This window comes from Spizellomyces punctatus (assembly GCF_000182565.1).
Source record: "Spizellomyces punctatus DAOM BR117 chromosome Unknown supercont1.8, whole genome shotgun sequence".
In the NCBI taxonomy this organism is placed as follows: Eukaryota; Fungi; Chytridiomycota; class Chytridiomycetes; order Spizellomycetales; family Spizellomycetaceae; genus Spizellomyces; species Spizellomyces punctatus.
In genome coordinates, this window is record NW_015971544.1 from 1,369,883 (window position 1) to 1,385,496 (window position 15,614).

The 15,614-nt window shown below is 48.3% G+C and overlaps 7 protein-coding genes across 7 annotated transcripts; 4 read left to right on the forward strand and 3 right to left on the reverse strand.

Moving 5' to 3' along the window:
* The first annotated feature begins 61 nt into the window (after positions 1–61).
* On the forward strand, positions 62–1,810 carry SPPG_05349 (uncharacterized protein). The gene is made up of 6 exons (XM_016753567.1): positions 62–282; positions 385–617; positions 685–850; positions 923–1,038; positions 1,106–1,482; positions 1,543–1,810. The coding sequence occupies exons 1-6, from the start codon at positions 247–249 to the stop codon at positions 1,569–1,571; spliced, it is 957 nt and encodes a 318-aa protein (XP_016608014.1). The 5' UTR covers positions 62–246; the 3' UTR covers positions 1,572–1,810.
* On the reverse strand, positions 1,663–3,474 carry SPPG_05350 (NAD(+) diphosphatase). Its single transcript, XM_016753568.1, has 4 exons — positions 3,077–3,474; positions 2,654–2,991; positions 2,208–2,587; positions 1,663–2,145 (listed from the first exon to the last, which is right to left on the reverse strand). The coding sequence occupies exons 1-4, from the start codon at positions 3,121–3,123 to the stop codon at positions 1,714–1,716; spliced, it is 1,197 nt and encodes a 398-aa protein (XP_016608015.1). The 5' UTR covers positions 3,124–3,474; the 3' UTR covers positions 1,663–1,713.
* Positions 3,475–4,384: 910 nt separating this feature from the next.
* SPPG_05351 (uncharacterized protein) lies at positions 4,385–6,414 on the forward strand. Its single transcript, XM_016753569.1, has one exon. The coding sequence runs from the start codon at positions 4,545–4,547 to the stop codon at positions 6,084–6,086; it is 1,542 nt and encodes a 513-aa protein (XP_016608016.1). The 5' UTR covers positions 4,385–4,544; the 3' UTR covers positions 6,087–6,414.
* Positions 6,415–7,559: 1,145 nt separating this feature from the next.
* SPPG_05352 (uncharacterized protein) lies at positions 7,560–8,952 on the forward strand. The gene is made up of 3 exons (XM_016753570.1): positions 7,560–8,265; positions 8,336–8,445; positions 8,512–8,952. The coding sequence occupies exons 1-3, from the start codon at positions 7,874–7,876 to the stop codon at positions 8,865–8,867; spliced, it is 858 nt and encodes a 285-aa protein (XP_016608017.1). The 5' UTR covers positions 7,560–7,873; the 3' UTR covers positions 8,868–8,952.
* SPPG_05353 (protein-arginine N5-methyltransferase) lies at positions 8,840–10,079 on the reverse strand. Its single transcript, XM_016753571.1, has one exon. It carries the CDS (start codon positions 10,068–10,070, stop codon positions 8,988–8,990), a length of 1,083 nt encoding a protein of 360 aa, XP_016608018.1. The 5' UTR covers positions 10,071–10,079; the 3' UTR covers positions 8,840–8,987.
* Positions 10,080–10,171: 92 nt separating this feature from the next.
* Positions 10,172–10,868, forward strand: SPPG_05354 (uncharacterized protein). The gene has a single exon (XM_016753572.1). The coding sequence runs from the start codon at positions 10,219–10,221 to the stop codon at positions 10,690–10,692; it is 474 nt and encodes a 157-aa protein (XP_016608019.1). The 5' UTR covers positions 10,172–10,218; the 3' UTR covers positions 10,693–10,868.
* A 1,608-nt stretch (positions 10,869–12,476) lies between these two features.
* SPPG_05355 (eukaryotic translation initiation factor 2 subunit gamma) lies at positions 12,477–14,871 on the reverse strand. Its single transcript, XM_016753573.1, has 6 exons — positions 14,609–14,871; positions 14,225–14,352; positions 13,874–13,995; positions 13,179–13,807; positions 12,774–13,113; positions 12,477–12,710 (listed from the first exon to the last, which is right to left on the reverse strand). Exons 1-6 carry the CDS (start codon positions 14,688–14,690, stop codon positions 12,653–12,655), a joined length of 1,359 nt encoding a protein of 452 aa, XP_016608020.1. The 5' UTR covers positions 14,691–14,871; the 3' UTR covers positions 12,477–12,652.
* Positions 14,872–15,614: the final 743 nt, after the last annotated feature.

The following is a 15,614-nucleotide window of genomic DNA, read 5'->3' on the forward strand; positions in this document are numbered from 1 at the left end:
TGATTAGTAATCTGTGTAACATCACAAACCTGGCCACACCTCTTGGCAGCCCTCCAGCGAGCTTGGCATCTTTTTGGTCATCCAATCAAGCAATCATCCTCTTACGGACGACGATCGCTTCCATAATACGTTGTGGACTTTTGCAGCTTTAACGTTCTTCTGCTGTCTTCGCGTTTCGCAACATTTGGGAAGCCTAGCGTTGCGACTCATTGCTAAATCCCCGGTTACCCAGTCACAGTTTACGATATGAGCTTCGGAGGTTTCAACGCCAACAGGGCAAAGGTAAGCTGAGGACGAAGAGACGGTGAAGGCTTGAAAATTTATCCTTAAATTCTCGACAGCTACGAACATGGTTAAAAAATATCTCTATTCTTTGGTATACAGGTTCAACTGAAGCTTGCCATAAACCGCCTAAAGCTTCTCCAGCAAAAAAAGACCCAACTGAATCAAGTTGCCAGGAAGGAGATAGCTCAGCTGTTGGAGAAGGGAAAGGAAGATAGTGCTCGAGTCCGAGTAGAGCACATTATCCGTGAAGATTTTAACATTGAAGCAATGGAGATACTGGAGCTCTACAGCGAACTCTTACTAGCGCGGTTTGGATTGCTAGAGTCGATGAAGTAGGTTACCACTCATTGTTTCAATTTGAGGTATACAGAGTATTGAGCAATAATTCCTTAACCAAAGGCATTGCGATCAGGCTATAGCAGAAGCAGTCAACACAATCATCTATGCAGCACCTAGGATGGAAGTTAAAGAGCTCAATTCGGTGCGAGACCAGGTTATTATGAAGTTTGGCAAAGACTTTGCCATGGCGGCTATGGAGAACCAAAATGATATTGTCAATTCCCGGGTACGTATGAATCCGAGTACTTTGATCTGCCCTATCGTCATCTCATTGCGCTTCACTATTGGCGAAAATTAGATTGTGCACAAGCTCAAGGTACAAACGCCGGATCCAGTTCTCGTCAACCAATACCTCAAGACCATAGCAAAGGCATACAATGTTCAATGGGACGGTGGTTCAGATGGAGTTCTCGAGTATGTGGGCTCGATCATTTTTGCGGTCCCTTCGCACAGACAACAAACTAACCACATCACGACGCAGGTCGGTGCCAGCTCCACAGCTCACGGACATTCCATACACCTACCCCCAACAGTACGCTCAAACAAGCGCACCCGAAGCCTTTGCCCACCCACAATCGTATCCACAACAGTACCCCCAGCAATATCCATCACAATATCCGCAGCAGCACCCTGATCAAGGATTTCCTGGTGGATTCAAGGATCCCTATGGGCGACCTGCTCCTAGTGCCCCTACGGACTCGTATAATGAGATTCCTGACTTTCCGGGTGTGCCATTGGGCCATGGCGCTCCAGCACATGCGCCACCAGGTGCAACTGGATTTGGAGGAGGACAGGGTCCTGATATGGGTGCAGGCGGGGATTCAGAGTCGTTGCCAAATTTTGACGAGTTGACCAAACGTGAGTTCTTGCTGTTTTCAAGCGAATTGAGCGAGGAATTGACGTGGTGTTTGTCTTTAGGATTTGAAGCTCTGAAACGTCGCAAATGATCATAACTTACGCCCACCACGTTATCCATATTTTATGGTTTAGCTCATTGGAAATTTGGGTGGTAATGTTAGCATGTCGGCACTGGAGGCATGTGAGGGCAAAAGATTGCGTGCTATTTATCTATACAAAGGATTTCCTATTCTACATCTTGGCGTCTGCTAGATTATACCCCTTCCATCGTTCCGCCCACGCCTTTATCAATTGATGTGCAATGGCATAAGGCGGTGGTATTCTAAGCTGTATATCGTCTCTCTTGGGTGTATCCTTTGATGATGACTCGTAGGGAGATATTGCGCCCAGAACTTGCTCACGGGTAAACCATTTTGCGTCTTCCAGCTCCTGATCACCCAGGTCAATTTCTTCTGTCGTGGCCATTCCAATGCAACCCAACATGATCGAATTGGGGAATGGCCAGGGTTGCGAGGAATGATAAAACACGGGTCCAACCTTGACACCCGCTTCCTCCCACACTTCACGACGACAGGCTTCCTCCAATGTCTCGCCTCCTTCCATGAAGCCTGCAATGCATGTATACCATCCTGGTGGGAAACGAGACTGGCGGCCAAGAAGAATCTAACAGAGAGTGTAAACATTAGTCAGATGAACAAGAGTCTCGAACTGGGACGAAGAGATACCTTGTTGGGATCCGTGGGGTGAACAATTGCAACAATGACCACCGGATCCGTACGAGGGTATTGGAAATTATGAACCCCAGACAATGAAAGACAAGCAGGTTGTTGTTGCTCATCTACAGCTTGCGCCTCTCCCTTCGGTTCGGGATCCACCGACGATGCAGTCGCCTTTTGTTGATCCTTACTGGCACGAGGGCAAACTCTCTTGTATCCCGCTTCCTCAGATACAGTCTTGCGTCCACATCCAGGACAAAACTGGTTGCGGGTATTCCAATCGACAATGGCGCGGGCTTGGGCCAGAATGGCAGTGTCGCGAGACCATGGCAGCTCAGAGAGTTTTTGGCGCAACGGCGAGTATTGAGCGCCATGGCTTTCTTCAAGTTCTAAGCATCAATCAGATTTTGTCAATGGTATATTGATTGTTTTCTCAAAGCGTTGAGATGCATTACCTTTATTTATCCGTTCAATGACGCCTTTATCTTGGCTTGTCGGTGTCATGTCCACAGCCCAATAGGCTCTGCCTTTCACAGCCATGCTTTGCCCGTTCGTCTTTTCGATTTGAAATTCTTCTACCTCCTCTTCTTCGTCGACGCCCAAAAGAGCTACAAAGGCGCCATTGTCAATTGCGCCTTGGACGGTTGCAGATGTAAGCCATGCAATTTCCACGCGCTTGGGCGATTCTGAGGGCTTGAGGAGCGGATCAAGGGCCCGTAATGCAATGAAACGGGTATATGGCGATGTTAAAGAGGCAGCCAAAAAGGTCTTGTTGGAGCGAAGAATGCTGAACCTGAAATTTTTGCCCACGGTCCGTCAAGTCCATTGACAGAATACATTAATGCGAACGCCCGAATTGGGAAAGAACGAGTACGCACCTGTTCAGGTTATTCCCAGCGAAAAGGTGTGTGAATGGTTGTGTCATTGCAATGTGTTTGGGTGTTTACACACATGGGAAGGATCTCAGGCTCTGGTTTGAAAACTCTCCACCAAAGCGATCTGTGAGTCACAAGAGTCATGATGCCGTAAGCATGGCGAATCCGATAGCGAAACTTGAAGCCAAAGCCTCGGATTGTGCAGCTTTTCTAGACTGTTTTTTTCTGGCAGCCAGCGATTATTTTCAGAACCGATTGGAGAAGACATGCGACATCCGCACCACTCCATTGTAGTCGCCATATGCATGCATCATCGCACTTTTTTTTGTTGATAAATCATCCAGATGCTGTCTAATCGTCTCTGTAAAGGTCAGGTTGAGTCAGACGGCCGTATATGTTCCTGTTGGCTGGAACAGCTCTAGATATCAGCCAGTTGCTGGCAGTTTTTGTGCATTTTGCGGCAGTGATTTTCTCTCTGGAAAACGTGCGGAACAGCCGGAAGCCGGCGGAAGGCTTTGCAAAAAAAAAGGGCACCCAAACAGCCCCACGCGCAGGAGCGGAGGGTCAATTCCCACCACACCCTGGTTCAGAAACGCGCAACAAAAGCCCCCCTTCTCCAAAGCACTCTGTTGTTCTGCGACAAGAACGGTGGATGTAAGTCTCTCTCGTCCAAAACGCCTTGTCCAGAAACACACACAAAGTCGTAACTGTTTTTGCAGATAAGATCCAAATGAAATTTGGGTCCAGAACCAGAGACCTGGAAACATAAACGAAACAAAAATTTCCTTTTATGGCTCCAACGATGACGCAGAATGACGCACGCACGCATTGGAAATTCACCCGAAAACGCGGAATTGGGAACAATTACCCACATCCGGGTTGTCGGATTTGGAACGGGTGGAGGCCTTGCATTGTTTTGACATTTGACTCCATTCAAAGAAGGAAACGATGGCAGAGCAACTTGCTGTGTTGCGGCACGAGTTGCGTTTTGCCAAAAGCTTTGATCGCCCATATCAGCCATATACGCCTTTGGAAAAAAAGCCCTGGTGCCGCACTGCGCAAAAAACCAGCAAGCAGCGAGACTCGGCCTAAATAAAACGCAGGAAAATCGGATGCAAAATAAAAAAGAGAAAGCCACTGGTAGGGCTTGTCATCGATGGAATTCGATACGCAATGACTCATGAAACGCGTGTTTCCACCAATCAAATAAAGACAATTAAACTAAAATAGGCAATAACTCAAACAGAACGCCATTTCCACCAAATGTTGCTGATAAACAACTCTTCACAAAATGTCACCAGGTAAAAGAAAAAAAGGGCCAATTTCCAACACACACCATCGATGAGATATCTTTTATCTTTTTCCCATTTTTTTTTTTTCTAAAGATTCATTTATAAAGGATTTTTTAGGTAGGATTTCATTTTCCTTTCCAACACAACTACCAACACACACACACGACAACGACGTAACAATGCTGTATACGGCGGATACGTACTCACCTATTGGGTCGCCTCTCCCCGTGCAGGCCAACCGGCCCACTCCCGCTGACGTGCACCGAATCCTCCAGCGTGTGCAGCCGCGAGCGACAGATTGTCCGGCCGGTGCACGCTCGCTCCTGTCCCGTTCCCCACCTTCCAACTCGCTGGGCTTCAAGAAACCCACGGCTCCCCAATATGAACTCGTCCGCAAAGTCCCGTCACCGCCTGGCACTCCTGCGCCAAAACCCACTAGCCCCGTCGTGTCCGCTCGCTCTCCCGTTCGCAACAGCAAAGGTGACATTGTCCCCTCCTGCCTCAAATCAACTCCAGCTGCTCGCCTCACACCAAGAACAACAACAACGTCACTCACTCGTCCCGCAAACGGACTATCAGAACCAACCACAGCAACCGAAAAGAAATCAATCACCTTTGGACAGACGTTGGAGTACGTCTGTCTCTTTGCACGAGGATCATTGGCGTCAGACATTAACGGATTCGAGCAGTATGGCGTTCAAGATACCGGAGACGTGGACGCAGGCTCATTGTCTGCTTCTTTGGCATTACGTGAAACGTGGGTTATAGCCAACAAAAACTCCCCAGCTATCCCGTCATTTGGGGCGCAACCCCTTGTGCTCGACAACATCCATCTTGAAGAAGGTCGCATCGTCACTGGAAACGTTCTGGTCCGGAACTTGGACTTCGGCAAGACTGTCGTTATTCGATATACCATCGACGGATGGACATCAACCAATGACATAAAGGCTGTATTCGCCAATATTGTCAGCCAAAGCACAATAGATTTCTGCGGGATGGACCGGTTTGTGTTCAAGATTGACTTGAACAGGGAATTTGGAACCTCGGCGGTGAAAGGCAAAGTCGACTTTGCTATTCGATATGACGTAAAGGGCGAGTCCTTTTGGGACAATAACGGAGGGCAGAATTATACCGTGGAGCTTTCCAGGCCAACTCATCAGCAAGTCGGATTGTCAACATCGGCAGGCGAAAGCCGGCCAGGATACACATGGGAACGACCAGTACCAAACCGAGCTCGAGCCGCACGAAATGTCAGACCAAGTCCACCACCAGCTGCACCAGTACTCATTCCGAGTCACATATGTTCAGCTGCTGCCGTAAACCCCGACGTATCTCCTGCCCCATTTATTCCTGTCGCTCCACCCACTGGAGTAGCCGCCACCACTTACATGTCGCTGCCTATGACTCCTGCTCAGCGCCGCGAGTCGCGGCGTGCTGTCGCATTGGCAAAGACGAGCACTCTGGCCGATCCTAACGCAAAATACTCTCCACCTGCCGCCGAATCGGTTCCCATTCCCATCAACGCCACCCGTCGCTCGCCATCACCGACCTCGTTTTCCGATGCAATAGAAATGCCGTTTTCCACGTCACCTCTAGAGGCGATGGCCCAAGTTGGCCGCCAAGTCTACCGTGGATCACGGTTGTACGCAGACAGTGACTCTTTTGGAATACCCTCCTTGGGTTGCTCCCCACCGTCAGCATTCGCCGCCTGCAGAGCGTAAGCATCTAGCATACCCAGCTTCTCATATAGATGGAGAGAATCACTCGTCCGCGAGGATGCATCTCATAACCTTCCATCCACTCGAGTCTCGCCGCTACCGTGAGGCCCTGAAACAACGTACTATTTGGATCTGATTCATTTATTATTCGCTTCCTGTACCATACTTGTGTGTTCTTTTGTGTGTTTGGGGAGCCCAGAGACTTTTTGCTTTTATAGTCTTCTTTGTTGTTTTGTGTATAGACCGACTCTTGACCTAGTTCATGAACATACCCGCACCCTATTGGTGCAAAAATACATTTGAGCTCCGCCTTTTGGCAACTACTAGCGAGTCATGTGTGTGTTTTTGTTGTCGTATTAAAAGTTTTGTTGGTCAGCCTCGTTTGGATGTCGACCACTGGGGACAGCCACGGCGGGGACGGGGGGCGGTTGGTGTTTGCGGACCGAAGAACAACGATGTTATTGCAGCTTGCGACCAAGCCAGCAGCCTGGCAGCAGGTTGTGGTTTCGTTCCGCCTTCTTTTTAAAAAGAGATTTTTAACTCCAAATATCTCGTGAGTCACTCGGAAGATGTCGGATCACCCAGGGACACGAGTTCGATACGCGGTGCCCTCGTCGCACTTTTGGGGACGAGGCGCGTTTTTTGGGGGGGTCTGGGCAGCTTAGGAGTAGAATGGGTTTCGGGTACGGGTGTTGCTGGGGTTCTATGCGTTCTGTAATTGTTTATGCAAGCAGGATAAACAGTATCTGCAGAGTGGCCATGCCCGCAGGTTGCTACGAAAAGACCCCGTCTACGAGGGGCGATTATTTGATGGTCAGCCAGATCAAAAACCTTCAGGCTGAGCCCCTATCTGCAGGGCAAACACAAAGCACGTATAGGTAAATTAAAGGGAAATGAACTTCCGATCTTCCATGGTGGCAGAATAGCTTCTAACTCTTGAACTCTGTACTTTCGACATTCATATTCTTTTTGGAAACGGTAGCTAATCCCCCATCAGCGCTGTATAGATCAGAACGTGTCTTTGTCCACCGACAGGTAGGCAAGAAAGGCACGAAAACTAGACTACAGACCAATGCTCAAACTCGCAAACATCCACGGCTGATACCGTAGACAGCGCTTGTTTCGCGTTACTGTACCCAAGTAGATTGTAACCTTCCGGTTTCGTATTTTCAGAGGATGTCCTTCCATATCAACCTCAATTTCTCATCTCTGTGAGCTTCTCCAGTATCATCATTGACGCCAAGTAGACTTTTGGATGAACTTGTCGTATTCAAGCAGTTTTATAGATATCGTAGAATAGATGAAACCGTCCGAATGAATAAAGCCACAGTTCTTCGAGAACCACCCTCGAATGTGAATAAATCATTGCAATTAGTGCTGCCACGTTGGTTGCTGACGAAATGATCCCTTTGATCTCGCTGTGTAAGCACGTCGGAGATCACCCAACCCGCCGATTTCCACGCGTTTTTCTGTGGATTTTTGTTGGGGGTTAGAAGCAGGAGAAGGTTTAGCGTAACCTTGATTGTGCCTAGTTGTCAGCAATCGGTACAATGGTGTGTATGTTGCTTCTTTTATGCCTGACATACTTTTTTCTCTTCCTTCTCTTCCTGTTGGAATCGGAAGCTGTTTGACAAGGAGGATGACGAGAGGCATTTTTCATGGTCGGGGTTTCTTTTTTCTTTCGCAAACCCCGCCCCGCTCGATGCGTACACATAAATAGAGCTCGTTCGACATGGTTTCCCTCCCCCGCCGATATCTTGTTTCTCCCGCCCAATTTCTAACCCACAAAGATGGACCGTCGTTACTGCCTTGCTATTTTGCTTTTCATTACCCTTCCGTTTGTCTTTGCTCTTCCAGCCAGCAACCTGCAAGCAAAACAAAGGCCACCAAAACGCTTCATCGTTCATGGCTCGACACTCAGTGACACTGGCAATGTTTGGAAGCTCACCAACAAGACATTTCCTCCCGACACATACCACTTTGGTCGATTCTCTGATGGCCCCATATGGGCAGAATTCCTTTCCATGATTACAAATATCAAAGTTCGGAGCACAGCGTACGGCGGTTCGACGACAGATAATGCCTTCATCCAGGGATTTGCCAAGGAATTTCCGGTCCCCAGTCTTGCCGACCAGATTGCGGGGACGAAAAGATACAAGAGCAAGGAGATTGTGTTTGTCTGGTATGCAAAGCATTGTTTTTTTTGGTAATTTAGAATGTTTTGCATCATAACCCATATTGCCATCTTCAAGGTCTGGCGCAAATGATGCCTTCCAGACTTGGTTCAAGAATTACAAAAATGTCACTGGGGAAGAATCAGCCGCCAATATTGTAAAGAGCGTCAAACAAATCCGTGACAAACGTACGTCTTTTTGTTCTGTACAAACTTTGTCAGCTTCCTTTGTTAAACAAGTATTTTGATGGATAGGTGCACGAGAAATCGTAGTCTTTAACCTTGACCCTCTGTACCTCTCACCCACTTTTGCCGCACTCCCCAAAGACGCCTACGACTTTTTCAAAACCTTTGTCACGTCCTTTAACAGTGCACTCCAAAAAGCCGATTTTTCGTCCCTCAAAAAATCAAATGTGCGGATTTTCAACGTACACGATTTTATTATTGACACTGTGTTTCCCCAAGCCATGAACACGACTGGGTACTGCTTGACCAACCAGGGTGGATGTGGAGAGGCATGGCAATACGTTTACTGGGACTTTGATGGGCATTACACCAGCTGGGTGCACTCTGAAATCGCAAATGAGATGAAAAAGTTTCTTGGATTATAAAGGCTGCATACAGCGCCTCCCTTGTAGAAAGTAAAGTATGTACTTAAGAAAGGTGTGCGTTTAAATATACGGTGCTAGATACAGAGTTTGTGTGCAAACGATGCGGTTTCTGCAACTGCTCTAGAAAGTTACGACTGGTAGTCGATAAACTGGGAGACTCCAATACGCTCGCTTCACTCCCTGCCACACCTCGTCGCCCAACTCATCCATCTTAACCTCTCTATACTCGGTCATCAATCCCATCTCGCCTAGATCCGCCTCTGCAAGCCTGCACGATACATCGTGAAAGAACGGATTCGTCCCTGCCAAGCCATTAAAAAAGGAATAGACTCCAGTTTGACTCAGAATGTTTGGAACGTGTTCGTGAAATTCCTTCAAATCATCGTAATACTCTCCAAAAGTGTCGAAAAAGATGCCATCATATACTTGCAATTGATCCAACACATCCTGCCACCGCCCAAATAGGATACGAACGCCCGGCCGTTTATCCCATCCATCTGCAATCATTTTAGCATACACATCTGGATGCGCTTCAATAATAGTGTGCGTGGCAGGTGATCGCTTTTGGAGGTATTCATCCACGAGACCTAGCCCGAATCCCACATTGAGAACATGAAGACCTGGTTCCGGAGCAATGACGTTTGCATGGAGTTCCATGAGCGGCGCTTCCCATCCCATCATGACGGCATTGTTGTCCGAGTCAAGGAGACGGCCTTCGGAGTAGGTGAGTCGCCGGGCAAGGTAGTTGGCATTTGAAGGATGGGCAGAGGCAGGCTTCACACTTGTTACAGATTCGTCTTGTTCATGGCTATCTTCTACCTCGTCATCGGGATGCAACCCACCAGCGCCCAAAGCCATCAACAGAAACTCGGTCCTCACCCCTTCCTCCACTAAATGCTCATAAACGTCCTGAAATCCCCCTTCCAAGGCATACTCGCCAACACTTTTGGCGTTATCATCAATAGAATTCCATTGTGCACCCGCTCGAAGAAGTGTCGTCACGGCCTCAAGGTTACCGCGAAAAGCAGCCACATGGAGAGGACTTGCACCAGTACGGTTTGGGTCTCGGTAAGCCACATCCGCACCTTGAGAAATGTACGTCGAGAGTTCCTGTGCACATGGCGTGGACGGAGACAATGTCGATAGACAGGTGAGGAGGGAAAGCGTTGGTTGAACGTCGGGCGTCGAGGGATCTGTTGTCATTTTCAAAGGAATTTGGGACAAAAGTCGCAAGACTGAGTTCAACCCGCCCGAAAACAATTCAACGTGGCACAGTCATGTTAATTCCGTACGCGCAGGGTGATGCTCTACACGTCAGCAAGTTTCCTCCCTCCACACCCAAAAGCAAAACATGACGATCCAACACGATGCCAAACCCAAACTCATCACAGCGTCCGAAGATCCTTTTCTTCACCCACTGCCGCTAACGCTCCCGGGAACAGATCGGCAAACAGGACTCTGGTACCTCCTTCCGCACATTTGGGACTCGCTGTGGTTAACTATTCCGCCTCCTGTCCGCGCCACCATAGCGTCCGTATCCGTTCCATATCTCCTGTTTTGCGTTGGAAACTCACTTAGCGGTGGAGCGTCTGTTTCTTTTGGCACAAAACTGTGGGATTTGATTCGACTAGGGCAGCAGGCAGGCTTTTCTGCCATGGGAGGCCAGGGAAGGGTGGGAGGAGATGGCGGTATTGGTGGGTTTGTAGGAGGCGCTGTGACGGCTGGTGCTTGCATATTAGGATTCATGTGGGTGAAAAAGTTTGTAAATGGAGAGGTGCGGGATGTGAAATCAACGACGCGTGATGGAGGCAGCAAGGACAAGTAGGCTGGGATTTGAGAAGGGCCGAGTCCTAATTCTTTGAAGCAGATGTGGTGCTTAGATATAGTGTCGTTTTTTAGCCATGTATATATCATCTTTGGCCTACGTTCATGTTAGTCCATTGCCAAACAAGCACAGCAAGCATTGTGTGTGATCCTTGTCGCTACCTTTGAGCTATCCATACACACCATACTGCTCCCGTTCTTTTGTCCTATTTGCATATGGTTTGTGCTGCTGTCTATGGCACAGATTCTTCGACCGTGGGATTCTTGCCGGGAAACAGTCCCAGCATCCACTTTCTTCGGTTCGGCGCGGTCGCTGGTCAACGAGGGAGTATAGGAACGAAACGCCATGGTAAAACGACATGGTTTCTACACTTTTCACCACTTGCGAATGCAATAGTCAGAATAAGCACATACCACACGCACTACACACACCTCAACAAGAAAGCACATACTATCGCTTCATACTCGAGCCCAGCAAACGGGAAACTCACTTTTTCCCACGCGCGTTCCCACTTTCCCACGTCTCCCAACCCGCTGCAAAACCAAGTGCAAAACACACAAAAACCATCTCGTTTTGCATTCGACATGCTCGCCATGGCCATGCAAAGACAACCGAGTCCCCCAGTCGCCTTGCTGCCCCAACTGAGGACCGGAGGAAAGTATAAACAAATGACCGTCTTTCCGGGTCGCGTTTACATAATCTTGTCGTTAGCATCGCCCTTCCAGGAGACATCCGCGGAGAGCTTAGGGCCAGGAGATTCACCAGGAGGGTCCAACGACGCTCTTGATTGGCCCCCCTGCGTTGCGAAGGAAGGTCATGCAACCGGAAACTTTCGTAAAGTGGAGAATTCCGGAGTGGAGGATTTGTAAAAAGCGCAGTTCCCGAGGGTTATAAAAAGGGCAGCATATCTCGCCTCCCCCCGCTTCTTCTTTACGCGGTGGGGTTTTCTTGTGCTTTGGTTTTTGAGGTGGTATTTGTTTTGTGTTTTGTGTTTTGTGGTTTTATTATCAGGTTTGTGGGTTTTGGTTGGGTTTCTTTCTTGTCTTCTTTATTTCCTGCCGCGTATTCTAGTCTTCTTGGTTGAACAGGACTGAGTGACCCGCGTTGGGGGAGCGGCACCCACGATCCACCTCGGTGGGAGTGTTCTCTGGTTCCGGCCAGGGGAAGGGCCTGTTACAATAAAAGGATGAAAATAATGATTCAGTTGCCAATGTGCTTGGCATAAGGAAGAAATATGCAGAAAGATTCAACGAGCTGTCCTCTCCAAAATCCATCTCCACGTCCAACTATGCATTGTATGGTGTCCAAACGCGCTCGCGACGAGATCATCCAAACGCGCGCATCCACGCGTATACATTGCATGGGAGCCGTTCAATTACATTGACTATAGCATTGTTTTGGAGCTGCTTGGACGTCACTTTCTAGACTGGTCGCCGTCGCGCCACATACCCACTTTGATGAAGAGATCCTTTTGTTTATTTTGAGCAAACGCGAGACCGGTAGGGCTTTAGAGGGTGGGTCAATGTGGGAAGAGTGTCAGTATAACGCATCAAGTTGTGTGCCCGCCGACCAAGCGTCATAGATTGATTCCTTGTCTTTCCAGTATTGTCATTACCAGAGTACGTCTGCTGCGATGCATCCCAATCCTTTTGACGACGCGTTTGCGTCAACGCATGATGGGGTACAGCTTGCAATGACACCTCATTTTGACGTGGAAAAAGTTCAATAGTTCATGCCTTGTCACGACAAATGATAATATGCTGAAAATAATTGCACCTCAAAACTGCAATGAGCCCATTAAAATTTCATTCCATTCCGCTGTGAAAGGTAAAGACTATTATACAGGGCGTGTGTCCGCAACAGCCAGAACCCCCTCATATCCACCAGCCCCCCCGCTCTCCCACTCCTCGATCTACATACAAACGTATACACAGAAAACGGTTAAAGAGGAAAGTGCACATTAGCGTGGTTCAGGTTCAATGGTCACTCCGCGTCGAATGGTACCCCATCCAATCAATCTACATCAACGAAAAATGAGCATGTGTATCGGCGAATCTGTAAAGCTGAACAATAGAACTCACCGCCAGTGCTTCTCGATACGACGAGATAATGCAATCTTCTCTCCAATCTCAGTGCAAGCCGGGGTGTTCAATAATATCTTGGCCATGTCCGCCTTTACGCTCAACACACGTCCACCCGTTGAGGTAGAACCAATGTTCACCATGAGAACTTCATGTCGGCTGAGCTTTTGGACCTTGGTTTGCTTCTTGTCCTCGGACTTCACACCGAGAAGTCTCCGCAAAAGGAAGTAGTTAATCTCTAGCTCGGTGTAGATCGCTGGCAATTTGCCCACTGCACCAAGGACTTGGCCGACGAGACGGTCGGCACGGCAGAGAGTGGGATCAATTCTTGTACCCACACCTGGAAATAAGGCCAGATGTGAGAACGACAAACATTTGAAGGAAAACAACCGTGTTCCAACGCACCAATCAATCCACCAGGTACCGCAAATTTAAGCTCATTGGTCTCTGCCAGCAGTGTCACAATTCGAGAGTAGATTGGCTTGCATCGCACCTTTCCATCACTATCCTTGCTGACAATTCCAGGACGAACTTCAATCTCGTCACCGATTTTAAGCACACCACACAAAATCGATCCACCTGCGACTCCTCCCTTGAGGTCTGCCACTTCTGCACCTGGTTTATTCACATCAAATGAACGAATGACAATCAATCGTGGGTCGGCGGTAAAGTCACGGATTGGGATGGGGATTTTCTTGACAATGTATTCATTGATGGCGTCAATGTTGTACTTCAATTGCGCAGAAATGGGAATAATCGGAGCACTGTCTGCAACAGTGCCTTTTACAAACTTCAAGATGCTCTCGTGATGTTCTTCTGCAGCGGATTCCTTGATCAAGTCAACCTTGTTTTGTAGGATGAGAATATGCTGCAGCTTCATAATCTCGATAGCGGCCAAGTGTTCAGAAGTTTGTGGTTGGGGACAAGATTCGTTTCCAGCGATCAGGAGCAGCGCAGCATCCATGACTGCTGCTCCGTTCAGCATAGTAGCCATAAGAATATCGTGTCCCGGACAGTCGACAAACGACACATGTCTGTTTCGTGGCACACAACCCTGTCAATTAATGCCATAAACGAAAAACACACCGTTGGCCATTCACCTTAGTAGTCTCATTCTTCCCATGCACCCCACCCGATCACAGGGGAATCCCTCCTCCTTATCACTACGGTACGATCGATAACATCCCGGACGTGGGCATGCTTCGCTATCGCATTTGAAGATCTATCATAAACCAAGAAAGCATGAGGTTAGATGTTGGTCTAGAGAAGCAAGGTTCACCGCCCGCGCCTTCCGCTCTCGTATCACCACTGCTTCAGGAGCCATCTGCGTATTATTGACGGCTCTTGCGTCTATCGACATCAAGTATCCGACTGGTGCCAGCAAACTGTCTCATCACCGCGTATGGATACGAGATGGTAAGTCGGCGAGAGTAAACGTGTCCGAGCCTTACCTTTGCATTGGCATAACCCAGCTTGATGGTAATGTTTCGCTCGAGTTCGTTCTTGAAACGGACCGTTTGCACACCAGATATAGCTTTTACCACAGTTGACTTTCCGTGAGCTACATGCCCGATGGTACCTGTGTCAGACATAAAGAAGTGCAGTGAGTACACAAATCTTTCGACTGATCAAGCAATCCCATCCCATCTACATCTTGAAAGATTATGCACTGCATCAGGGCCGACCAGCGTATTATTTGCGGCCATGCATAGACATCGTCATGTATATTCCGACTGGTGCCAGCAAAAAGACTCATCAGAGCGAGTGCATCTTCCCCAAGTCTGTCTACCCATCCATGCCATCCCCTCCCATTTGTTTCTCACGAGAAAGCTTACCGATATTGATGGTAGCTTGTCGAGAAATGACTTCTGGGGATAGAGGATTGAGTTGCGTTACGTCAATATCTATAGCCGCCATGTTTGCAGTGGTTCTTTGTCAAGTTGCAGGGATAAATGTGGTAGCGATCCGCCCGTCTGATTCTTTCAATGTTCCAATGCGTTTATATAAAGAGTCCCAAGAAAGAAAGTAATGCCAACTGCTGTCAACTGCCGTGATCGTCGCGGGAAAGTCGTTGAAAAAAACTGCAAAGTTCCCTTCCCCACCATCGCCGTTCCCCAACTGCAAAAAACTGGGACAAGGTCACGTGTCCAGAGTCACCATAGGAGCGAATGAGTCATGTATTGCCTAAGCAGTAACCATGTGACTTTCATGCGCCTCAAGTTCATTATCCCTTTTTTGATGTGCGCTTGACTACTAAGCCACTTAATCCCCAAACTGGGCCTTCCTTTGGAGGTGGGCGACCTCTTGGGCAAGTCAACCCACGCCAACGCACGGGAAAAACGCAACGACGGGGATTGTTGGCGATTTGGTCTTTACGCCTTTTGCAAACCTGTCAAAGTGAACCACCCTCCTCGGTGGGCACGGCTACTCGGCGTCGTTCTTGTCCTTCAAAATCATTTGCATTTTTTGAACCACACGCCTCAAGTTATTACTTTTTGCGAGAGTGTTTGGATTGCCGACATTTGAAGCGCAGCAACTTGAGCTCACGCAAGCAAAGGTTTGCAAAACAATGTGTGGTTTGATGGTCGTCAGTCTATCTAACAGGGACAATCTCTTCTTTCTTGGCTGCGCTGTCTAATCTCTTGATTTGGGTGACAACTTGAACAGGAGTAGAGCGTGGAAACCTCATTGAAACCTTCCAAAACGTTACTCAAAGATAACAAGACTGGTGCCCTTCTACTCTTTGCTACGGTAGGTTGACCACTCTGCTTATGGTCAAGTGCTGCGCTGGACCTTGAGCCATTCATGGATGGGAACTTGCAAGATCTGAGGTCTTGTGGC